This window comes from Calliphora vicina, chromosome 1, assembly GCF_958450345.1.
Source record: "Calliphora vicina chromosome 1, idCalVici1.1, whole genome shotgun sequence".
NCBI classification, from domain to species: domain Eukaryota; kingdom Metazoa; phylum Arthropoda; class Insecta; order Diptera; family Calliphoridae; genus Calliphora; species Calliphora vicina.
The window spans coordinates 100661940-100688293 of NC_088780.1; the positions used below are offsets into that span (position 1 = coordinate 100661940).

At 29.9% G+C, this 26354-nt stretch overlaps 2 protein-coding genes across 2 annotated transcripts; both read left to right on the plus strand.

Moving 5' to 3' along the window:
- Window positions 1-2934: 2934 nt before the first annotated feature.
- LOC135950747 (uncharacterized) lies at window positions 2935-4079 on the plus strand. Its single transcript, XM_065500280.1, has 3 exons — window positions 2935-3049; window positions 3116-3604; window positions 3676-4079. Exons 1-3 carry the CDS (start codon window positions 2996-2998, stop codon window positions 3994-3996), a joined length of 864 nt encoding a protein of 287 aa, XP_065356352.1. The 5' UTR covers window positions 2935-2995; the 3' UTR covers window positions 3997-4079.
- A 3894-nt stretch (window positions 4080-7973) lies between these two features.
- Window positions 7974-9337, plus strand: LOC135950754 (uncharacterized). Its single transcript, XM_065500287.1, has 2 exons — window positions 7974-8712; window positions 8881-9337. Exons 1-2 carry the CDS (start codon window positions 8170-8172, stop codon window positions 9265-9267), a joined length of 930 nt encoding a protein of 309 aa, XP_065356359.1. The 5' UTR covers window positions 7974-8169; the 3' UTR covers window positions 9268-9337.
- The last annotated feature ends 17017 nt before the right edge of the window (window positions 9338-26354 follow it).

Genomic DNA, 26354 nt, shown 5'->3' on the forward strand with positions numbered 1-26354 from the left:
GTAATCGGTACTTTTGAAAATCACATAGTTTTGGTATAAATTATAAGTGATCACAGATTGAGAAATTTTTCCTTAAATGACTGTAGTTACAAAATTATTAAGATTTAAAATATTTGAGTTTTTTATACCAAAAATTACACTGTGCTAGTTAAAAAAACTGTCAAATGGGGCGTTAAACTAATTCGAGTACGCTGAGTTGAGTGGTGCGAGATATACCGTTATTTCCTAAATAAAGGAGGTTGCACAACATAGTATATTCGCGTAATTGAAAAACAGTTTAGTTTATTGAATAAACTACAAAAACCGAAATTCTGCAATAAAATTACCATTATTATAAAAAAAATATAGCGATTTTTTTGGGAAAAAAAACTTAAAAAATACGACCATTTTTACATGTTCCAATATTTTATGCGTGTAACTTTTTATTTGGATGAAATAACTGTAAGCTAATTATTTTTATTTTATTTGGAATTTTATCACAATTATAGCTGATATTTTGGAAAAAAAATGTGGACCCCCCTATAAAAAAAATAAATAAATTAACTTAAATATCTCTTGAACTTAAAGAGATAACTTACATATCTATGTATGTGTTTTGTAGATATTCTCAAGGACTATTTATATTATAAATTTCAGCTCATTTGGATCATAAATGGATTTTTGGTGTGTAGTTTTGCTAAATAAGCGTAAACACCTTCATTTACAACTTTGGTATCTTTGGTGACCCCCCTTGAAATTTTCCAGCAAACAATTTCGTGATATATTTCAATCCTTAAATGTCCTTTGTGAAGGATTTTTTTTTGATTTTCTTGAAAAAGGGTCAAATTGGCCCCTAAAGAGAGGAGATATAAGATAAGAATTCTCTCAGACATTAACTTACAACATATTTTTCATTTAATTGTTCAATTCACAAGGTCTCTTATCATGTCATATTGTCATAAAGTCCTAATATTTAACAATGGTTTTTATTATTTTTCAAGCAAAAAATGTCCTAAAATAATACTACTATGTATGCTATGTTTATTGTGTTATCGTAACCAACCAGCAGAGAGCTGCGCCGAATGCCTAAGAGTCGGTTAAGCCGAGCAGCCGAGTCGTGATATATTAGGACATTATGGCAATATGACTGATAAGAGACCTTGTGAATTGACCAAATATATATAATGCTCCCTTCCATCAAAAAATTAAAAAAACTTCTCTCCGAATTCTTAAGTTTTCCCTAATTAATTTGACAAGTAAAAAATATAAGGTAGACATATTATGCATATATCAGTGGATATGGAATTTTTTGGCAATAAAAAATTTTTGGAATCCTTTTTTCAAAAATATGACAAAAAATCCTTTTTATTGAGTTTTTGCAATGATACACATATTTCAACTTTGATGTTAAGCCTTTAGAAAATGTAAATTCATTCACTGCTTCATCAGTCATGAGTGAGTGAGTGAATGAATGAGTCAGGCCTTGTATTTTTAAATATATAGATTTTTTAAAAAAGGCCCAAAAAGTCAATCGTACGTATATTTTAGTAACTGTGTGTATATATATTCTGGATCGTTATAGATAGAGAAGTCTATATATCCATGTCCGTCTGTATGTTGAAATCAACTTTCCGAAGCTCCCAAATAACTTACATACACGATTCATACATCAATATAATAATTCGTCCGGCTCGGTTGCTATTTAAAATCGACAAAATCGGCCCATAAATGGCAGAGATATTAGGAGTAAGTTGGACCTACAATGGGTCAAAATCGGGAAAAATATTTTTTAACCCGAATTTTTCTTTTCATAAACAATTTTTTTTTTGTTATTAATTCTTTTTTGAATTTTTTTTTTTTAAATTAAAAAAAATTGGAAAAAACTTTTTTTAAAAAAATTAAAACAAATTTTAAAAAACTTTTTAAAAAAAATTTCTAATTTTTTTTTAAATTTTTTTTTTATTTTTTTAAAAAAGTTTTTTAAAATTTGTTTTAATTAGAAATTTTTTTTTTAAAAAATTAAAAAAAAATTTGGAAAAAAAAGAATTGTAAAAAAAATTTTTTTCAAAACAATTTAAAAAATAAAATTTTATCTTGTTTAAATAAAATTATTTTAAAAAAATATTTTTAAATATAATTTGGTGAAGGGTATATAAACTAGCTCTATTACTTGTTTTCCTCTATATTTGTTTCTATAACACTGTGCAGTGTTCTTTTCCTACTGTTCATCTCTGTTGGGCTGTTTGGATTAGTACCTCCAACTGAATAACACAATTGTGGGTACTAAAATCACATTGAATATCACATATAGAGGGCGCCAATGTTAAATAATATTTTAATAGAGATTTGGTTGTTGAATTTGCTATTAAGTAAATTAGAATGATGCTGGCTAGGTAAATTAAGATCTTAAAATGGTACTGATCTACAAACAAACGGGTAATTTTTTAGATCGAAAGTACTAAATTATTTATTGAACTGAATGAATGTTCAATTGTTGTTGTTGTGTTCGTAAAATATAAATCAGTTTTAGATTATATCAAATTTATTTAAGCACGTTAAAGTGATTTTCGGAAGCAGGTCTATATGGGAGCTATGACTAATTATGGACCGATCGTAACAAAATTTGGTGACATGAATTTTGTATATATAAAACTTATTTGGAGCGAAATTTGTGTAGATACATAGATAAACTAAACATTTATGACCGATAACTTATTCAACTTGAGCCTCCATCAACGTATAAACAACATTTGTACTGAATTCCCAAATTCCAAATTCATTGAAATTTTCGCTTTCATTAGAAACTGATAAGAACACAGTTTGGGGAGAAATGAGTCTTCAAAAGATTACTCTCGTTGTGTCTTGTAGCAGATAACCAAAGACATTAAGGGGATTTTTATATTCTTTATAGAATAGTATTTATACAATTTAATGATTTAAATCTAAAAAAGCGATCAGTTTTAATTAAATATTTCAAGACAAGACAAGTATTAAACACATAAATATTTAAGCAAAAATGTTGCATTATAAACTAATTTTAGTATGTTGTGGACTGTTTGTAATTTTAAAGGTAAAATCAAAATATATTAAATTAATTTTACAAACTAAATAGTAAATTATAAAATACTTTCTTAAGTTAAATAATGGCGAAGTATTTAGCAGCAGCAGCAACTACAGCACTTCATTTCGTAGCGATGATTATGTCAATATAAATAAAAGACAATATGAGAGAACTATAAAAGACTTTGATTATCAAATTGAAATCTTTAAACAACTGTTTAATGGTCGTCTAAGCACATTGGAGAACCAATTGGAGATGTTAGTCGATAGTTTGAAAATCAATGATGAACTTCTGAATCCCATGGAAATACTAAGTGATTTCAGTAAACACTGCGTTACCAAATATCGTCCCAGGATACCCACAATTGAAGCCACTAAAACAGCCATGCAAGCATGTGTTACCGCAGCCAAAAATCAATTGAATAATTTGGTAAACACTCCATTAACCACCAGAAATAATTTGCAAAATTACTATCGCAATAATTTTGAGAAAGAAATTAAGAGTTGTGCCACAAAACATGCCAACATGTTGTCGTTTAATTACACCACCTGTTTAACAAGTTTGGTAAGAGCTTTTGAGATTTATAAACTAATTAATTGTTATTATAAACAAATTTATAATTTGCTTTAATCTAGATTTCAACTGTCAATGTTGTTACTCTTAGTAATCAAAAAACATTCAACACTCAAATGGAGTCCTCTCAGTGCACAGCAAATACCCATATAAAAAAGGCCATTGATTGCAGTTTCTTGGCTCAAAATCGCACTTTGTCTTTGATAGCCGAGGCCAATACTTTGATCAATAAATGTTTGGAGAATCTTAATAATAGTGAAGACTTTTGTTCGGATGTTTTTTATATGCGACAAGCTCATGTCGATCATAAGAATTTTTCAATGACGAATCCATTTTATGGTCGCAATGAGTCTATTAATTGTTTATTAATAAAATTGTATTAGTTTAGACTGTGAGAGAGAGAGATAAGTTTGATTATTCTAAGTTTGAATAATGTATGATAATAAATTATGTGTATTAACTACAATTTCATTTAGCTAAATTTTTTTTTATTAATTTTTTTGATTTAGCGTGACTAGAGTGTTTTCTGTTTAATTTTAATACTTAATTTTAATCCGTGGATAAAAAACATTTTATTTTTCAACACATTCTCCTTTGAGTTCTATACACTTTTTCCAAGATTTCTCCAATTTTTCGTATGTCTTCCAAATAATAAGATGATGATTTCATCTCTGATGTCAAATCTCTTTCCGCCGAGGTTTGGAAACAAGAAATAGTCACTCGGTGCAAAATCCGGAGAATAGGGCGTACTAGGGAGCAATTTTTATAATGGAAACTCATTATTGAATGATTGAACAATGTCAAACGAAAAGCTTTCTCATACCCAACTAATCATTCATAATTGAAACCACTTGACCATGTGAGATTCTTGTGGCTTCCACAATCTCTAATAATTTCAATCTCCAATCCGTCAACACCATATCCAGAACGTTCGGCATTTTCCTTGTTTGTACGACCATAACAATTAAATGTTCAGATTTCCCATGGTATTTATCAAGCTCAGCCTTATTATGGTTGATAGTTTTTTCCGCAAAAAAATAGTGCTTAATGAGCACACGAAATTCACTTTTTTCCATTTTCTCCTCAAGTCACGCTGTAGTCTAAAACAAAATGACACCGCCGGTTCAAATTTTGACAAGAATCAACCGACAGAGATTCATACATACCTGTTGACAGGATCAGTGTTGTTCTTTCAGTTAAGAGGCGGGAAATTTATAAAGTCATGGACTGTTACATTGATAGTTTGAAGATTACTGATTATTTAAGACAATTTGCAACGAAAATTTATATATCGCTTATTTGCGATATATAGGGTTATTACTCAAAAAATAGAGTTTTGAGGAAATTCAAATGCAAAATTGTTATCTATTTCTATCTCTATATAAATAAAAAACAAATGTAGTTCGTTGGTAATTGCATCAGTAGAGAACGGCTGGACCGATTTAGACAATTTTTTTTTTAAATGTTGTTCATAGCCCTACTTAGGGTTTTACAAAATGAAAAATTGACCACGCCCACTTTTTTCGATTTATCTAAAATCGGAAAACGGCTACATCGATTTGGCTAATTTTTTGTTTAAATGATCCAATTTAAGTTTTTACTGAAAGAAAAATTTACCACGCCAATTTTTTTTCGATATATCTAAAATCGCAGGACGTCTTGACCGATTTAACTAATTTTTTTTTAGTGTTCGCAATACATAGTCCGCAAAAGTTTTTACATAAATAAAAATTATCCACGTCCACTAATACGCCCACTTATTAAATACATAGGTCTGTGATCAATAATATTTCAGACCAAACTTCGATTACTTATATTAAAACTCACAATATCTTAAATCGATAATAACTTGGCCAATAACCGTCTCTCAGTAGCGCTTCTATGTACTATATTTTATTCTATGTCCTATATGAATAAAAATTATCATTCAATAATAAGTTTTTTTTTTCTTTTTAACTATTTTTACCCTTTTCAAACCGCTTCTCACAAATTCACAAATCGAACACAAGCATTTTTTTAACTTGGACAGGACAACGTCTGTCGGGTCAGCTAGTGTTCAATAAACCTAACAAATTAATGCGCATGTCTACGCTTGTGCATCAGCTATTTATACTAAAACTTTAAACCGAAGCGCATGGGAATTTTTTGTACGTTGACAAAGTACTGAAGCAAATACAAAACAGTTAATGTTGATATAAAAATTCTATTTTGCTCAGGCATGCGCAGTAATGACTTAAATTCTATTATTTGAAAGAAACGCAGATATGGGCATCATCTATTTATACTAAAACTTTAAACCGAAGCGCATGGGAAGTTTTTGTATTAAAGTGAGGTTTGTTTGTTTATTTGTTTTATAAAGTCATATTTATTATTTTACTGCGATAGAGGTAGCGAAGCGCACCGGGTTAAGCTAGTTAAAATTAAGGCGGCATGAAATAAACCCCCAAAATTTGGGGCCTTATTTCATATGCAATAAAACCCCAATTTTGAAAATGAAATAAGACCCCAACGAAAATAATGCCCCAAACTAAAATGAAATAACACCACATTATTGGGGTCTTATTTCATATGAAATAGAACCCCAATTTTTAAAATGAAATAAGTCCCCAAACACAGTGAAGGTGATCAAAAACAATTGGGGGTTTCAAACGGTCTGCTATTGGGTCATATTTTTCGCCTGATGTGCTTGGTTACAAAACATTACAGTAATTTACAAAACAATATTTCAACTAAACTGGTTTGAAATTAAGCCTTATAGATCTTTTTAAAAAAGTTAAAGCAGACTAAATATACAAATTTTCTATGAAAAAGTAGACCTTTTTTTAATATTAAAATCTTTTTAATATTTTATCTTTTTAATTGCTTTCTCGGAAAATATTTTCAAACACCATTAGCAATTTAGAGAAAAATAGAACAATAGTTTTTAACTTACTAACATACAACTTAAGTTTCACAAATATTACGGAAAGAAGATTGTATTAAGCTCATTGCAGAGGTATCGCCTCATAATATTCCTGCAAAGATCTTCGCATTAGTCCTTAATTATATTCAGAGCCTTAACTCCTTATACAATTCTTGTTCGTTCTTGTGGTTGTGCTCAACATAATTCTTAGCAAGTAAGCAGTTACCAGCTGTTAGCACACTTACTCTTGCCTTGCAAGTTTTATTCCTGTACTCTTATTTACTTGTACTATTGTATACCGACTTTTTGACATTCTGAACCAAAAAAGTCATCCTGAACCCAGTTTCAAAAATAGTTTTTATTCTTTATAACTTTCTTAACACTGACATCACATTTTTTTTTGTGAATGGTAAATACAAGTTGTTGATATATCGGAACATAATTTACAGATTAATTTACGTTTTCTTTATAAATTAAAAAATGAAATTATCCTCCAAAATTTATATTGGGGACTTATTTCATGATGATTTTTTGGGGTATTATTTCATATGAAATAACCCCACAATAAAAAAAATTAAATAATACCCCAAAAAATTAAATAACTCCCCAAAAATCGTTGTTGTTGCACTCTGTACTAATTTTTGGGGGGTTATTTCATTTTATTTTTGGGGGGATTATTTCGTGGGGGGTTATTTCATGCCGCCTAAAATTAATAATCCTCATGTACACAAAAGATTGGCCTATCTCCAACACAAGAACCACCTCCACATTAACAAACCTTAAAATCTTATAAATATCGATATCGAACCACAAATTAACAGAGTCCATAATTGGCCATAGATCTAGTAAGATCAATTTCCGAGAATTAATGTAACAACCATAAAAATCTTATAAATATGGCTATTGAGACGAAATTGAATCGAAATATATATCATCGCGTAATATTTTACAACACCACTACTTAATAGGTCTCTAAGGCCCACCGGAAAAATGCATATACATACATATATTGATCAAAAAAGTATGCATAAATATGGATTTTGTGACTATCGATACATATTATATTTATATAGCGCCAACATCCAGAAAATACATTTATCTCTACCCAAAATATATACATATACAATTCAATGTCTGTTAAAGGCACGATAGAGTCTAGACTCTAGAGGGATGTAAGTATTTTTAACTTCGGTAGAATTTGGATGCGCCAACTCAAAATAATATAATAACCCTCCTTCCTTCTTTCTCTATAGAAATTATGTTATTCAAGTGATTCACTTTCATGCTTTTTCAAAATAAATGTTGTTCACAAGACCCAGTAGAGATAAGAATTTGAAAACAAACTCGGAAATAAATGTAACAATAAATAAAATGTAAATACATAGAGTTTGAGTATTTATAAAATGCGATGCGATACGATGTAAACAAATTAAGAAACAAAGCTTATCGCTACAGAAATAGTGCATTTTACGCATTATGATGACTGAAGGAAAGAAAACATTAGTTAGTTATCAGCAAATATGTATGAGTAGAAAAATCCCTTGAAATTGAACTTGAAAAATTTTGCATATAAAAGCGTTGAGCTTAAATACAAAACAAATATTTCAATAAGTTTTTGCAAACAAACTAGTATTGGAAAGCGGAAAGCTGAAAAATGAAATTTTCATTAATATTTATGGCAGTAATGGCATGGAGTACAGGAGTGCAGAGCAACATTGTTTTATTGCCAGAGGCCATGTACACCACTTCGAGTCCCACCGCCAAAGTGGACAATTACATTTTACAACATCAACGACAATTTGAAGAGCAACTGCGCACTTTGGATAAATATTTAGAGGATTTTCGCAAAAAGTTTGAATTACGTTTAGAAGTGATTGAATATTATGATGCGGTTGTTGATGTAAAATTGCGTGACATGAAGGATAAATTGGATCCATTGGAAATGTTGGGTGATGTCAATGATATGTGTGTGGAGAAGTATCGCGGCAAGATGCCTGCTGATAATACTTTAAAGGTGAATCTGAAAACTTGTATCAATAATGCTAATAAAGCATTTTCATCGCTGCTTAATAATCCGGAAAATACATTGAAAAATATACGAAATCATTATAATGGGCCATTTAATAATGCCATCAAAGATTGTAAAAAGAAACGGGAAAAAGATGAAACGAAATATAAAACATGTGCTGACAATGCCGTAAGTATTTTGCCAATATAATTATATTTAGAGAATACAGTAGTTCTATTGTGTCAACCAAATTTGTGGTCAATCGAATTATTCAACTTAATCCATTAAAACAAACGAGTTATTTGATTGACAAAAAATTCGACTGATTTAGTTACTAATTAGATTTTATTCTTTTAGATCAAATCAACGAGTAACTATTTCAATACCAACACCAACACATTTTATTCACAAATGACTACGGCCGAATGTAGCTCAAATACCAAAATCGATGAAGCTTTCGATTGTTATTCGGTGAATGTTTATCAGACATTCACTACCATGGGTGAAGTGAACGGACTGATTGAAAACTGTTTGGCTGGGCATGATTTTTGTGTGCCCTGTGAAAATGAAGAAACTGGCGTTATAAAGGGTCGCTGTCCTTATCAAATGGCTTGGCATTTGGCCGATGATGATTTGACGGGCGATAAAATTGTCAATCCATTTAAGGGTATTAATAGCACAACACCTTGTCTGCAGGTTAATTTTATAACGAAAAATTTCACTAACAGTGTGAATAAAGTGTGATGAATTATTTAATAAAATAAAAATATTTTATACTGTAAAATAAAAAGTCGATAAACTAAATAAATATTCATTCACATTTTTTTTTAAAGTTTAGAAAAATTAAACATAAACTTCTATAAACAGAAAATTTATCTATATTGACTTAGTTCTTGAAAAATAGATTGGGAGAACATCCATTGGTTTAAATTATACTTAGACTAGCTGACACGACAGACGTTGTCTGTCCAAGTTAAAAAAAATACTTGTGTTCGATTTGTGTATTCATATAGGACATAGAATAAAATATACATAGAAGCGCTACTGAGAGACAAAGAATCTAAGTCTGTTGTCACAAACCTAAGTCTTGCAACAACAGAATACATGTAAATCAATGTACATATTTTGCGTTTTTATATAAGTAATATAATTTTGGTCTGAGAAACGAGTGATCACAGATCGAGCTCCTTTTCTTGATTAATCGCTTATTGGCCAAGTTATTAGCGATTTTAGATATTGTAAGTTTTATATAAAAAATCGAATTTTGGTCAGAAATACAAGTGATCACAGTCGAGCTGCATTTCTTGATTAAACGCTTATTGGCCAAGTTATTAGCGAAATTAAATATTTTGAGTTTTATATAAAAAATCGTTTTTTGGTCAATGTTCGTAGTTTCATAGTTGTCAATTTGTTGGGTGTAGCTGCTATCTGACATTGGTGCTATCCTCAAGGTGATAGCACCGCGAATTTTGATTCTTGAAACTCACTCAACTTGGAGAGGAGGAAGTAGTTTTATTGAAATTTGATCGTATTTCAATTTAAACTTTTCTAATTTCTATTGTGAAATTGTCAATTTGCTGAGTTGAGCTGCTATCTGGCATTGATGAATGATTGGTGTTTCTGATATAGTCAATCTTTGGAAAGAGTTGATATTATAATTCTGAAATGCTGATAAGGCTTGTCTTTGTTAAAATTGATTGTTGGCCAGCCATATAAATGAAACAGATCAGATCATATAGATTCATTCTGTGATAAGGATTTTCTAGGCATGAGAAAGCAATATGATGTCCGCTGGACTAAAGACATTTTCCAAGTGCCGAATGAAGCATTCGAGTGTGTTTGAAAGAAGAAATAGGAAAATGCTTTTTTATTGAGAGAACGAAATTACTTATCGGTGACAGTAGAGTACCCAACTCTATTATAAATAAACTTAGTATCTCTTGACTAATTATATTTTAAATTTCAGTTCATTCGGATCATACTTGGATTTTTGGCGATTTTTTTAAAAAATGTGAGACCCGTTTTCAAATTGTTTGGTCAAATTGTTCCCTAAAGAGAGGAGATAGAGGGTTAGGATCTTCCAGAAAAATGATCCCCATAAAATTTCACAATATAACTCTGACAATAAAAAAATTTACCCACTGGACTATAAGTTTATTCTACAAAAATTATAATAAGGCTTAGAAGAGAGTGTTAACAAAATAGATTAACTGCTGTAATGCATAGGCTGTCTATCTCTAGTATAAAACAGAAAAGATCGCTCTCTTTTGAGTTGGGTTAGAAAAAACTGTAATTACTCTTATACTAAGAAATTTAAAAAATATATAAAAACCAGATCTTTAATAGGAAATGGTGTTGTTTAGTAAAACAATTATAACACTTTTTATAACCGCTTCTAATAATTTTTGTAAAAGCCTTAAAGTATGCTTTATATATAACAAATGTATAATTGCAACAATTCAGTTTTTAATTCCCTCAAAATAAATTCAATAAAGTAAAATGATTCTTTGATTTTCAAATTAATCATATTAACAGTTCCTTAATAGATTTCTTTGTTTGCATTTGCTTCTAACATTTTCATTATGTGGGGTGTGTCGTTTGTGTGTTGTTGATTTGATTTCTATTGCTTATTCTTTTATTATCTATAAACAATATCACTATAATTTCTATTGATTTAATTTTTATTTAGTTTTTTTTCTTAAACCTCACTCAAACTGTAATAATAATTTAAAATTTTCATCATTTAGCTTCTGGCGGTTATTGTTTGGTTAGAGCAAACAATATAATGGTTTGTTTTGTATTAAAAGGAAAAATGAGAAAAATGAATTTGAATTTTTTGATGTTTGTCATTATGGGTTTTTAATTCAAAACACATTGTTAGCAATTGTGTGGTCTGGTCAAAGCGTCTGACTATCTTCCTTTTATAAGTTAAAGTTAAAAACACTAGAAAAGAGAAAGGTCGAATTTTTCATACGAGTAAAGAGTTTCATATGAATGCTTATTTAACAGAAAAGATGGGCTAGGTCATAATGGATGGGTAAAAAAACATATTAGGAAATATTTTGAATATTTGTTAAAAACCTTTGAACTTTTTAAAAGCTATTATATAATGGAATGTTAAGGCATTAAGATACCATGAAGTTGATGTGAACTTTTTAACTGGATTAATATTACCACATTCATATGATCGAGCTGATATAACTGTTATACAACCTGTCCTGACAATTCAATTAATCCATTAAAGTATTAATTATGAGCATCATACTCTTAACGACTTGTTACGCAGTGTTTTTTTAAAGATAAAATCTCCCCCTAGCTTTTTTAAAAAAATAGTTTTGGGCCACCGCTAGTTTTTTTAAAAAAGAGATCAAACACTTATAAACATGCAAACATTATCATTATTTGTTGTTATTGCTATTGACCACAGGAAACTAAATGTGAAAATTTAGAAACAAACAAAAAACAAAATAAAGAAACAAAACTGCCTGCCACATTTCGTACGAAATCGATATAAAGCATTTGTGCTTTTGCTACCCAAAGTGGTAACGTGTGTCTCAACAAATTTCGCATAAATCATGGCAATTTATGACATTTTGTTGGAAGACAGCAGCGCGAAATATTTAAACTTACAAAACGTTTCAATATTTATTATTTTTTTCTTTTATTTCTTATTTACGAAATATTTTATTTATTTACACTCGTATTTGCTAAAAGCTTTACGGGAAAAAAAATTGAAACCAAATGTTGCACTTGTTTTAAACTAATGAACACATTTGTCGCAAACACAGTGGGGTGGGTTATCGAGTATGATGTCGTTTGGTGTGGAATAAACTGGAAGAAATTATTGGGGTTATTTGTGGGAAAGAAAGTCAGAATTACTGAAATTAGCTTATTAACTAGATTAATACAAAGTGGGTTCTTTGACTCAATAAATTATAAAAAGAGAAATTCCATCAAAAACAGTTGAATAAGCTGTTGTGTTGGCATGGACCTTCCTGAATTCTCAGTGCTCGAGAAATTTTGACAATTTCAAACCGAATATTCGAAGAACTCTATTAAAAATAAAATAATTCTTTTTTATGATGGGAGTAGATCAGTAGGGATTGTAATTAAATCCGTACTGATCTACATTAATCAGCGAACAAGGAATCAAATGCGTGAGTTGAAAAGAGTTGAAATAATTTCTTAAACCGTTTCAATTCAAATATTTGTCACATATTGAACTGGTTTCAATTATTTCATAATTAAATCAAGTATTCATTTGCTCAAAAACAAAATTTCTTGATATTTTCTATTGAATTTGATTATTTTGACAATTGAATGGTTGAATTTCAAATACAAAAATTATTGAATAGATAATTTTCGTAATTGAAAACACATTTTTGTTATTTTTTGTGTTTCAATTATAAAAATTATCTATTCAATAATTTTTGTATTTGAAATTCAACCAATATATGACAATAACTGTCCATAAGGATCCCTTAACTGCTTGGTAACGATACTTAAGATGTTTCGTTCCTCTTTGGTCTTGAGTAAGTAATAGTCATACCAGCTAATTGTTGGGTTTACTACAGAAAATAAAGGGTCACTACTATCAACATCAACCTAAGATCTCTACTTGTTGTAATGCTGAAAGAGAAATACTCTAACACATCTCTTTCCCGTATTGATTTCATCTTTATCCATTTTCTAAACTGTCAATTCTATGTTACATCTCTACAATAATAAAGCATGAGTAATAGCCGATCAGTTGAGAGTCAGACTTGTCGAACATCACTTGATATCAAAATGATGGTTGTGAACACTTTTTCTCTTTCATGATCCAAGTATTTGGGAAATATAATTAAAATCATTTTATTTGTTATTCAAGAACTTCTTCAATAGGATTAGTAAAGATAGAATGAAGTCAGAATGGTGTTGACGTGTTACCCGAAAAATGAAGAACGTTATTTATGAAAGTGTTCAATAGTCGGTAGAAAGTTTCATGACATCCATGGATATTGTTATGTTAATAAACATTTCCATCAGTTGAAGTTTCTACTTATCAGCAATGTTGATAAAACGCTTTTATTAACATTGTTAAATGTTAAAGCTGATAAAATTAACATTGAAGCTGCTAAAAGCTCTAGACATGGAGCATTATATTTTTGTCCGTTAAAATAATTCATGAAACTGCTGGAAGATGGTACTGCATATCAATGCCATCAAAGGTATTAGGTTTATTTAAAGCAAAGAAACCACCGTTTTTAAAAGGTAAAAACGTACTTGTTTTAGCAAAATCTTTCCTCTTCAGATATCTACATACGGGGATGTTCCTTGGGGTTTAAAAATGTTTTTGATACATGTACTTCTCCCTCTAAGTGTATCACACCATCCGACCCAACAGCAACTAAGCAAAGAAAAAAACGCATGTATATTTCAACGTCAAATACTCCATTTTAATGAGTAAAAAATATGTATCAACATTTTGGTTGGTAGTTTATTGGAAAAAACAACTAAAAAACTATATAAAAAAAATATTAAGCCACTCATTGCAACGATTATTAAATGTTCAAAATATTTATGTTTGTTACGCCTACATACAACTATTTAGCAGTTGTTTTGGAAAAATGCGGTTTATTTTTTTCAGTTTTCCAAACAAGCCACACTTTGAGACACTTTGCGATTAATGGCAAATAGTCAAACAAACTCCAAACCAATTAAAACAATTTTTTATTATTAATTAAAATTCTTGATAATATTTTCTCGTATGCCTGCTGCCTGTGTTCTAAATATGTATTATTGTATTGTAAGTTTGGTATAGATCATAGGAAGCGATATTGTTTAGAATCCATTAATTTTGAATTCTGAGTTTTTGTTTGTTATTTGCTAGGTTGTTGGTTGGTTGAATGGTCTCTGATAGAAATCTTATTTAATCTAATAAAGAATTCATGTTTTTTCCTGTGTTTCTTCTGTAAATCATTTATAAAAAACAACTTTTCAAAGCGAATGTGAAAAACCACCCATTGTCTTTTAGTTAGTGGTGTGCTAAGTGAAGTAGAGGGGACCTCAAGTAACTAGTGCTTTTTGTAGGCTCTCGACTATAAAAAGGGCCAATATTGTTTTGTTTTGGTTTATTTTCTACTTTCGCATTGCATTACTAGTTGATTTTTCATTTTATTTTCTTTTGTTAATTGAAGTTAATCAAAAAACTACATGCAGTCTACACCATGTCTGATGGAAAAAGCTATAAGACTTCCGTAGAAACAACTGATGTATAATTGCTGATGCAAGAAATAGTGTTTATATCCTGCACTACTAATTGTGGGAAATGTGGAGAATCTGTCTTCTCTAACACTTTTAAACCTCACAAAGTATGGGACTTTTAGATATGTCAGGATATCTGTGTGTGTAAAACATCGTAACGTTCAAAATACAAAACACAAATAGATAATATTCTTCTGGAATATTATTTATTGTTGTAGGTAGCTGGGTATTGAAAATAAGCAAGATCGGTTTAGTAGAAAAAAAGTTATAGATTTAAATAATGGGCAACCTAGAAAAATTTCTATTTTTGAAATAAATCAATTTTGAACATAGTTTGTTGTTGTAATGTGTATATCAGTTTAATGTGTGTTAGTAAGAAAATTCAAATTATGATTGTTGTTGTATTTTTTACAGTGTTTAGAAAAGGAAGTAGAGGGAAAGGATTCTATGTTGAAACGAGTAAAATTTCTGTAATATTAAAAATAAATCATTTTAGTTTCTTTTCTTTCACTCTATTGGAAATGGTGTTTTATTTTGTTCTTATGTTAATCCCTTTTCGAATTGGCTATTTGAGAGCAGTTTGTTAAAGTTTATTTCTTTTTTAGCAACTCTTCCTATTGACAGCGGGATATTTCTTTCAGTCTATTTTCATTTGTAGTCGTACACTTTTGTGGATGTCGAGTAGTAATTCAAATTGTTAAATGACTTTATTTTTATCTTTCAGATTTTTAAATATTGTGACGTTTGCAGTTTAAACACATACACTTCCATACAACTTCCACATCTATTTCAAACATAAAGAGCAATACTCGTATTCGTATGAGAGCAGTTTACATTCTATTTTATTTTTCCACCATAAAAAAAGCTAACAGCAAAATGTTGCATGTTTATCACAAACAAATGCACTTGTTGCACTTGTTGCATTTGCAGCATTTAGCATTTAGCATTGAAGTTCAAGTTTTGTGTTTTCAATTCTGTTGGGGTTCTTTCTAAATATTCAGGTGTATATAAGTAAATACGTACGTTTGTATATTGAGGATATTTTTATATTTTATCGCCTGTTTGTATCGTAGGTTCTGTCATTTAAACAAAAATGTAACATGCTATTGATCGTTATTTAAATGTTTGATGATAAAGTTTTGAGGCAAAACTGAAAACATTGTTAAATACAATACTTGTTTGTGGTTTCTTTGTAATTCGTTTCGATGTATAACTTATAAAATTGCATAAATTTAAAATTTTTGATTTTAATAATTTTAAAGAAAATTATGGAATGTTGTACTAAGTAAATCTCCTATTTGAGGATGTAAATTCGGAAATTTGTTTATAATCCATACATATTTAGGATATCGAGACTATTGATATCAACAAAAGAAAGGAGCGTTTGAAAATAATCTCTTCACTTTTTATTTCGAAAACATAAAAACAATATTAAATGTAATGTATTTAAAAGAGTAATACAAAAAAAATTGCAGTAAAAATATTATTTTATCAATTTTATTATTTTATTAAAAAAATTTACGATAAAAAAAGGTTTGCCTACATCAACCAGATCAGTTGAGAGTAACGGAGGGTTAAGAAGACTATTAAACTATAGAAAATAATCCCATGATCAGTTATCGATCATATCCCGTGTCTAGGTTAAGTTATTAGATGTGGTTATCAGAGTTAAATCTAACACAGTGAGATGTATCGGTCCTTTGTGATACCACAGAACGCTGCTTATTCAGAGTTTCACCATAACAACATAACTCACTTTAAAGCTAATGATCCGCTTCACTTATATATTCAATAATTCAGACGATTCATCGAAAAAAATCATATAGTTTCCTCATCAACGCTACACAAAATGTTCGGTTTTAACGTGTATATCCATCCACGAGGTCACATCCATACGATGGCCTTATCACTGAGTGGATTAAACGTTCCACTATTCAGTGTGTCATGCAAAGATCACATTGAATGGAACATTCATCGTCACCGAAGCCAATCAATCAGAATTGGCCTGAGGCACAGGTCATCGCAACCTGGGTAGTGCTAAATGCTCTGGTAACACATATGAGGTCATTATGTGCAGCTTTTCTGCACGGCAGGCTAACAAACGATGCTTCTCATATCTTTGATCATCCACAGCGTCAGTATTACCTGTTGTCATTACATCTCAAGCACATCCTTCATTTAGGTGATTTTCGTTATGTTAGGCAAATTTCAAGCAGGAGATCGATGTATCCATATCCAAACCCCACTTACATAATCATTGGGGTAAACTGCTCTAACTCTATCTGGTAGGAAGAAACAATCCAATTATTGGAGTTGATTGGTGATTAGTGTGGAAAATTGAAAAGCAATAATTGTAACTCGTCCCACATCATCTCTGAAGTCTAACAATGCATTGAAAAGGAAACAAGTATCTTCTTTGAAAGGATTAACAAACTACGATTTCCATAAAATTCTCAGTATTTATTAATTATAACTCAAATCTTCGCCAAAGTCTTATAAATGACAAATTCCTACTGGTATTAAATACATACATAAATCCAAAGTTGACTACATATTTAATTCTACATGATTTCCTTTTTGCTCTACAAAATCTACGATGTTGATTTAATTCACTTAACATTTAAATACATGCACCAAACAAAAAACCTGAAAACAAACAAAAAATTCTTTTCAAGGAAAACCAAAAAAATTCTCTCCTACTGTGAACTGATTTAAATCCGCAACATTAAAAGAAATATTGTAAGAGTATTAAACAAGGATTGTTATAAATCCAAGCGCTGAAAAGATAAATTATGCCATTTTTTAGACACAGCTATGCGATACTTTTTCATTTTGCTTTTAATATGAAGCTTCTTTATTATGTTCTTGTTGCAGTTGCAATGACTGGATCAGAAGAACACGGCTCTACAACAATGACAATAACAAGTGCTTGAAATATAATGTCAGTTTATATATATTTTTTTTTGTTGGTTGGACAAATAAATAGACAAAATATTGTTCGAAATAAGAACAGAAGACAACAAATAAATGAACAAAAAAAATATAAAAAACGAAGCAAACTAGACACCAAGTTCAACATGTAAGAATTGCATGTGTAGGATACAAAACAAAAAGCAAAACAAAAAAGTAAAGAAAGAAATTATAATTGAGCAAGATTGACCAAGTAATTCCCTACAACATCCTTAGGATTATAATGGATATATTTTAATCTTTATTCACAGATTAACATAATGATTATTAAGTACCCGGCCACTGGCATATACATAAAGGGACTGTCGGGGCGGATGAGTTTTCCAGATGGATTCTACCAGATCTATAATGAGTGGATATGAGTCTTCTCTCTTGTAAACATAGATTTCGCAGTAGGACTGAAATGTTGGCGAAATGGGTAGCCAGGAATGGTTACATTTTGATTCTAAAAAAATTATGATTCGGTAAAAGTTTATAAATAATAGTACTAAAAAAGTACTTTTTATACCCTTCACCATGAGTGGCAAGGGTATATATAAGTTTGTCATTCCTTTTGTAATTTCTACATTTTTCATTTGCGACCCCACAAAGTATATATATTCTGGATTCTTATAGATAGCGGAGTCGATATAGCCATGTCCGTTTGTCCGTCTGTGTGTTGAAATCAACTTTCCGAAGCCCAAAATAACTTACATACACGATTCATACATCAATATCTCCGAAATTCTTCCAGCTCGATTGCTATTTAAAATCGAGGAAATCGGTCCACAAATGGCTGAGATATAAGGACAACTTCGATTTTTGACTTATTTTTGACCCATATCTGGATTACTAAATCTTTAATATAGACAATATGGATATCTAATGATAGATATTTCAAAGACCTATGCAACGACGTATATAAAACCATAGTAAGTTAGACCTACAATTGGTCTAAATCGGAAAAATTATTTTTTAAGCCGAATATTTTTCACTAAATATTAAAAAAAAATTTAAAAATTATTTTTTTTTTAAATTAAAAAAAAATATTTTTTTAAAATTTAAAAAAAAATTTGAAATTAAAAAAAAATTCGAAAAAACAACCGGAAAAAACTTAAATTTTGTTTACCTAAAAATATTTAAAATTTTTATTTTAAAGTATAATTTGGTGAAGCGTATATAAGATTCGGCACAGCCGAATATAGTTGTCTTACTTGTTTTAAATCATTTTTGCATTACAATATTAATTTATTTCTTAATTTAGCAAAAAACACTCTTTTGGAAAAGTACCATATTTTCTAAATAATGTACTATGTTTGACGGAGCTAAAAGTACTTTAGCTGTAAACTGGCTAAACATTAAAATTTAAATTATTCTATTATTTTGTTGTGGCTGTTGCTAACTGAAATAAAAGTTAAATTAATTTTAAGATAACGTTTCTCAAAATTTTTGTCCTGAGTTCAGAAATGTGGTGAGCTAGATCAAAGGATAAAAATTGAGGGCCCGTAAACTCTCCATGTTGTAGTCAACGGAGATATACACTGTCATATTCCAATTCGTATTGAAGCGCTCTTTCAGAATCTATTAAGATCTTTGTTAGAAGCTCTTAAAAAGAGTGTTTTAATTAGCCGTCATAAAAAACTCATTTGAGGAGTTTTATATTTTCCGTCATAAAATAAAACTCATTTGAGGAGATTTATTTTTCCCATCAGAAAATAACTAACACCCTTTTCTTCTTTTTTTCGGTATCTTTCTTAAGCCTATCTTAAGCCTATATGTGTGTAATAATTTATTTGTTTATGAAAAAAAAACAACAACAATTTTATAATAGGAATCAAACAATAAATTAAAATCGCACTTGTATTTATTTTAATGGCGATTTATGCAATTGCAATGCAAGATGCTTTACAAATTGTAATGATCGGACCAGCGGTAAGCTTTAAGTGTCGATTTACATAAAATGAGTTTTATTTTCTGACGGGAAAAATAAAACTCCTCAAATGAGTCTTATTTTATGACGGGAAAATAAAACTCCTCAAATGAGTTTTATTTTATTTTTCAAATTAAAATTTTCTTTTTCAGTTTCATCCGAATTTTTATTTTTTTGTTGAAAAATAACTAAATAAATAAATAATTTTTATTTTTAAAATCACAAAATAACTGTTATAAAATATATTTTTTGATATCACTTATAACCGATCCCTGTAAAATTTACACTTTTTGAGGTTGTAACAAACATTTTCATATTTCTCGCAAATTTCACATATGCAATATTGGTATCATGTGAAAAGGCACTTAGAATGCCGTATCTGAAATTGAATCGTTTATTTCAAAAACCAGTCAAGTAACAAAAAAAAACAAAATTGAGTTATTAGGCGATTAAAGGTAAATGCATCGTTTAATGCAAAAAATTAAATATTGCCTTCCCTATTATGGTGAAGCAATGCAGAGAAATCTGTGATTAGCGCAGAAAGAAGTCAAGTGACAGCGCTTGATTGGTTTCTGCATATGAAATACTAGGCCCTAATCTATTGTTTTATTTAAATTTTGTAGGTCTCAATACATGCGAAAAAAATAAATGATTTACAAGCTCTAAATCCCTATGAAGAGATTTAAGGGAATATTTCTCAATGACCTACAACGGAAGCAGAATCCACTGTAGAATGAGTGTATGATGACGAATAGTTATTTCAGAACAAACTTGTGTATTTTAATATGATGTTAAACTCTTTGAAAAGTTCATTTGTCATTTTACTATTAAACTTCCTAATAAAATTTGAACATTTCATATGAAATTTACGATATTGATGGTTGTTTGCTTCAGAAACCAGTCAAGTCCAAACTTTATATTATTTTTTTTAATATATGTTAATATAGATAAAAAAGTTTTATGTTTATCAAAAAGTTACACAAATGGATAACTTTCATAGGAAAAACTTTGAAATCCAAATAAAATTAACAAAAATTAGTTTCATATAAATGGGATGTCTTAGATTAAACTTTTTAAATTTAGTGTAATTTTTTGTGCCTATTATTATAGACGTGGGGTCCATTTGACGGATATTTTATTTCCGTTCTTAATCGGATCATGTATTCTTTACAATCCAATCAAAAACAACTGTCTTAAAAAATACGAGTTTTTATTTCAAAATAAAATAGCGCATTCTTACTGAGATACCCTATATAAGGAAATCACGTTACATAATTTCATGGCGATCGGTCAATAATTGGTGCCATTTAAAGACCACTTCCGAAAATCAATCAAGAAAAAAAATACTGTAATTTGAAATGAAATGATGCAGGGTATTATTTTTTACTTGTCTTAATTTGCAAGCACAACCATAAACCTCTTATGCTCAGTGTAGGATGCATAAGATGAAAAAATGAGCAAAACAAGATCAACAAGTTTATTTAAATACAAAGTCGACATTTTCTGTTCAATTTAAAATACAGGACATTTGTTGATTTTCAATTTGAATATTATCTAGACATTAAAATCGAAATGAATTGTTCTAAGAAGAAAAGAATGTCTGTCCGTCCGTCCGTCTGTCTATATGATTATGCAAAAAACACACACGCAAACTCAAGAAACACATACTGGTAACTGGAAAACAAATACAACAAACAGAAAATTGACATGAAATGCAATTAAGATTTTTAAAAGCCACCACAAACAACAACTACCACATTCATCACAAGACAGACAAACAGACAGACATTGGAATGACTAAATAAACGCACTAAATAAATGACTGAGTGAGTGACTGAATGACTGACTGACGAAATAGCTAACTAACAGGCTGGCTGAAGTGACTGAAAACTAATAAAACATACATACCATTGGCGAATTTTTACTATTAATAAACCTCATGTCGGTATTCAGTGCTGAGACACTCAATACCCTCCCTCTGCTTCTTTTTACACCATAAATATATATATTTATTTGCTATTAAATTTATAACTTAATAATAAAACTGAAAAAAAAAATTAAAAACATTTATTTTTTTTGTTTGCAAAATTTTCGTACATTTAAAAATTTATGTTTTTATGTTAAAAAATTTTAATAAACATTATGTTAACATTTAATGTTTATGTGCAAAAACCAAAAAATTAAAAAAAATTGTTTTTTTTTCTCTAACACGCATTTTTAGTTTTTGTTTAAAATATATTTATTGCGTGCTTATAAGGTAAAATATTATGGAAAATATTTAGCAGCAACAACTTTTATGATTTATAGTTTATAAATGATATTGTTTAGATTGCATTAGAAAAACATATGAGCATTTTTTGTTTGCAATATGCGTTTAAGCGTTGTTGGTTGGTCGTGTTGTTTTAATCCCACCACCACCACAGTGGGTTAATAGCAACAAAATTTTAAATAATTCTGGATATTCTAAACGAAAAAAAGGTGAGGGTGTTAAATTCGACCACCTCTGGTTACGCAAACTTTGTCGGAAGGTAAAGAAATTCCGATTTATTTCACTAAGTTATAAAAGATTTTTAAGTATAAATTAATACAGTTTCCCTTTTGTTTAGTTTTTCGCAAATATCTTCGGTAATGGATGTCCAACTCTTTTCCTAAAAATATATTCTTATTTCTATTAAATTCTGAAATAACACTTAAAAAGTTTTTGTTCAATATCTCAATCATCCTAGTTGTGAAAAATAATCAAAGTTAAAATTTGGAAATAGCTAGACTGAAAAATGGCTAAAATGTTACAAAAATTGAGCTTAAAGTGATTTAAATATTTTTCAAAGATTTTTTTAAATATTTTTGATACGAATTGATACGAATTGGCTTTAAAAATTATCATAGGGGCACATCTACCAACACCTATTAACTTTAATATTACCTTGTTCGTACGTAATTCAGTTTGAATTACCTTATGAATTACGAACGAATGACTGTCATCTCTAATTTTTATCGATTATTTATGTATCAAAATCAGCTGTCCAAACAAAAATGTCAAAACAAAACAAAATAAAGAATAAGATTTTTGTATTAAAAAAATAAATTAAAAGAAATAAAAAGTCTGATTAAAGTTAAATTCATTTTTAGAAGTAGCAGCTCTGCCATTCTTTCAGCCCACACCTCTAATAAAGCCAGCTCGCTGCCCTGGTCCCACTTGCTTGCACTTTTTATTTTTTCTAATAATGAAAATAATAATTAAATTATATTTGTTTAATTAATAATGCTACAATTTTATGTTTTTACTTACCTTTTTTATCCATTGCCAAATTACAAATTTAAAATTCGCACCAAACAAACAAAATAAACAAAAAAACAAAACATGTAAACAGAAGAAAAAAACAAGAAGAAGAAATAAATAAATGTCAAACTGAATTACGAATGTTGTCGTGTAAACAGGTTGATTCGCAATCGAAATTCAAAACGCGAATTAACCCTTTCAGGGTCAAAAATAATTTAGGTCGAGCTAAAAGTATTAAAAATAAATATTTATAATTGAATACGCTGAATCCGGGAAAAATTAAATTTTTTGTATTTATTGCTCTGGTTGTCTGTGCCTGTCTTTTATTTAAAACAAAAAATTAAAACTAACTGTATTTTATTATACAGTAAAAGCGCATAGAAACAGAGTATGTTATAATGTCGAATATATTCGACAAAACCACTGAAAGGGTTAAGTAATTCAGACTGCCGTGGAAACATGGCATAAAACAGAGCAATCGATTTTGTGACATTAAATACCAACTTTTGTTTTCGTTTATCGATCATGTACCATCCCTCAAAGTTTGACAGTTTAATTTTAGATATGATCAGACACAGACCTGATTAATTGTTTTTATAGATATTGTCTTTAAAATGGTGTGAATAAAATTGTTTTCATCCAAAAGGTTAAAGGTCAATTTTCGGAGTAAAAAATATCAAAGATCGCGGTGCTAAAAATTAAAAAAGAACATGGTATGAGGTCACCTAAGCTATCTATTATATTAAAGCAAAAAAGAGACTCGATTAGTTCAGGCGTTATAAAGAAAAACTTTATTAAAGTAGGTTTTTTCATATAAATTCATATAAAAATTTAAGCACCTGTGTATTAAAATATAAATTCAAATTGATTCTATTTCTACTTGCTTAAATATTTATATTAAAATCGGACTTGTACTCGGATTCCTTTCCTGATTCTTTGATTCTTTTTTAAAAGAACCCAATACCTCTTCTCAGGGCAAATTACATTATTGTTTGAATACCATTCAAAGGTCTTATTTCTATAGTGGCATGATGCCAAATCGGGCCAGAAATATGAAGGCATTCTGTGCTGTTTTAAAAAAAAGTAAAAGCCACTTTTGTAGATACTTCGTAATATAAATATATTTCTGTTTTCATGGTGCCTGATATTACAAATGATTGTCTTCTTTTGGCGCAACTGCGAATGGTTTGACATACAAGAAACGTCTTGGGGAATTTTGTTTGTTTTTTGTCCGGTATTATTATTGAACATTAGCTTGTCCGTCAGCCACATAAAATCTTCACCCTGATTTTATGACAAGTATGCCAGTACATAAGTTTCAATATTAATCAAATTTGACCTCAATTGTTGTTGTTTACCGTATTACAATCTGAAACTTTATACGACCGACATTAGCTTTGGCTCTGCACATAAAATAATCAGCACATTGAACTTTACGAGCATTTTTCTAATCTAAGTATTCGGTGCACTTCAAAGAGTTGTTCGACTTCTTTTGCCTTACCAATATCCGTTAGACTTATTTTCTTCCTGATCCAGGTTTTATTTCAATGTTTCTTAACCGATAATCCGATTCCATTTGCAAATATTCATATTTTCTGCCTTTCTTTCCTTTCGAACAAGCCCAAACAAAGACAAATTTCTTAAAAGGCTCAGTAAAATGTTAAAAAAAAAATATGAAATACGAAAAGTGGTTTCTTTGGCAAACCTTCTTAGAATTCGTCGTAGATTACGAGTCGAGAAAAAAATTTACCCACTATATTGTTACGTTTTTAAAGAATACAAGGAAAAACAAGTAAGAAAGTATGGTCGGTCAAGCCCGAACATAAAATAGCCTACACCAAGTAAATGCGTAAAAATATTTTTCTTTCAAAATATCAATAATTTATATTCGTGAGTGATTTTCGGAAGTGGGCCTTATATGGGAGCTATGACCAATTATGGACCGATCACCATAAAATTAGGTCGTGTGATTTATGTCCATATGAAAGTTATTTATGTTGAATTTTGTGAATATACCAACATTTCGGAAGCGGGTCTATATGGGAGCTATGACTAATTATGGACCGATCGTAACAAAATTTGGTGACATGAATTTTGTGTATATAAAACTTATTTGGAGCGCAATTTGTGGAGATTCATTTATAAATTAAACATTTACGACCGATAAAGTCCAATTTCGGAAGGACATTTGTATGGGGGCTAGGTGAAATAATAGACCGAATTCAGCTAGTTTCAATAGGCTTGGTCCTTGGGCCGAAAAAATTATATGTACCAAATTTGATCGAAATATCTTCAAAATTGCGACCTGTACTCTGCGCACAAGGTTTGCATGGACAGCCAGCCAGCCAGCCGACCAGACGGACGGACGGACATCGTTTAATCGACTCAGAAAATGATTCTAAGTCGATCGGTATACTTTAAGGTGGGTGTTAGACTAATATTTTTGGGCATTACAAACATCTGCACAAACGCATAATACCCTCCCCAGTATGGTGGTGTAGGGTATAACTAGCAAAACATGCGAATGTTCATCGTCAAACTGTCACCATTAAACAGTATAAGGAAGACTAGAATATTGAAAGTAATCCTGGATTAAGACAAAAGAAGTCGAACAACTCTTTAGAAGAGCACCGAACACTTCTATCAGAAAAGCAGCACGTTAAGTTAAATGCTCTGATTCTTTAGTGCGCTGACCCAAAGCAAATGCTGGGTTATTGACGCATAATGTTCAGATAAAATTCCAGATCGCAATGCGGTAGAGAACTTAGAAGCAAATGAACAAGCGAAAAAATTAAGGAAAAATTTTATAAAAAAAACACCTGTTGTGTGATGGATGATGAATCCTATCTAATGGTAGACTTTTCAGAACTTCCGGGTCAAGATTTTTATGTAGCTGATAGACGAGGTAATGTTCAGGAACAATGCTGGACAAAAAATAATCAAAATTCCCCAAGAAGTTTCGTATGTGGCTGTTGAAATCATGTCAGAAGCCAATCATTTGTGAAATCAGGCACAAAAAATAGAGAAAAATAAAGCTTCTACAAAAACGGCTTTTACCTTTATTAAAACAGCACAGAGTGCCTTCATATTTCCCCGATTTGGCATCATGTCACTATGGAAAAAAGGCCCTTGAGTGGTATTCAAATAATAATGTCAATTTTGTACCACTGAAGGCAAATCCACCCAACTGTCCAGAACTTCGGCCTGTGGAAATGTATTGGACTCTTGTAAAAAGAGAATTAAAGAACACATGACAGGTATTTAAGGACACGTCCAATTTTAAACGTAAGTGGACCACCTCGTTCAAAAAGGTAATGGAAGCAACTATCTGGCGAATAACCTTTAAATGACAGATTAATTCCAATAAATATGTTTATTATAATTTACAAAAAAAATTAAAATAGATGTGATATTTTTTATGATAAA

Bases quoted from the DNA above. Each gene is read 5' to 3' on its own strand.
- LOC135950747 (XM_065500280.1), top strand. From the start codon at position 2,996: ATGTTGCATTATAAACTAATTTTAGTATGTTGTGGACTGTTTGTAATT. The intron at 3,050-3,115 runs GTAAAATCAAAA...TACTTTCTTAAG, and splicing joins GACTGTTTGTAATTTTAAAG to TTAAATAATGGCGAAGTATT. The intron at 3,605-3,675 runs GTAAGAGCTTTT...GCTTTAATCTAG, and splicing joins CCACCTGTTTAACAAGTTTG to ATTTCAACTGTCAATGTTGT.
- LOC135950754 (XM_065500287.1), top strand. From the start codon at position 8,170: ATGAAATTTTCATTAATATTTATGGCAGTAATGGCATGGAGTACAGGA. The intron at 8,713-8,880 runs GTAAGTATTTTG...TTATTCTTTTAG, and splicing joins AAACATGTGCTGACAATGCC to ATCAAATCAACGAGTAACTA.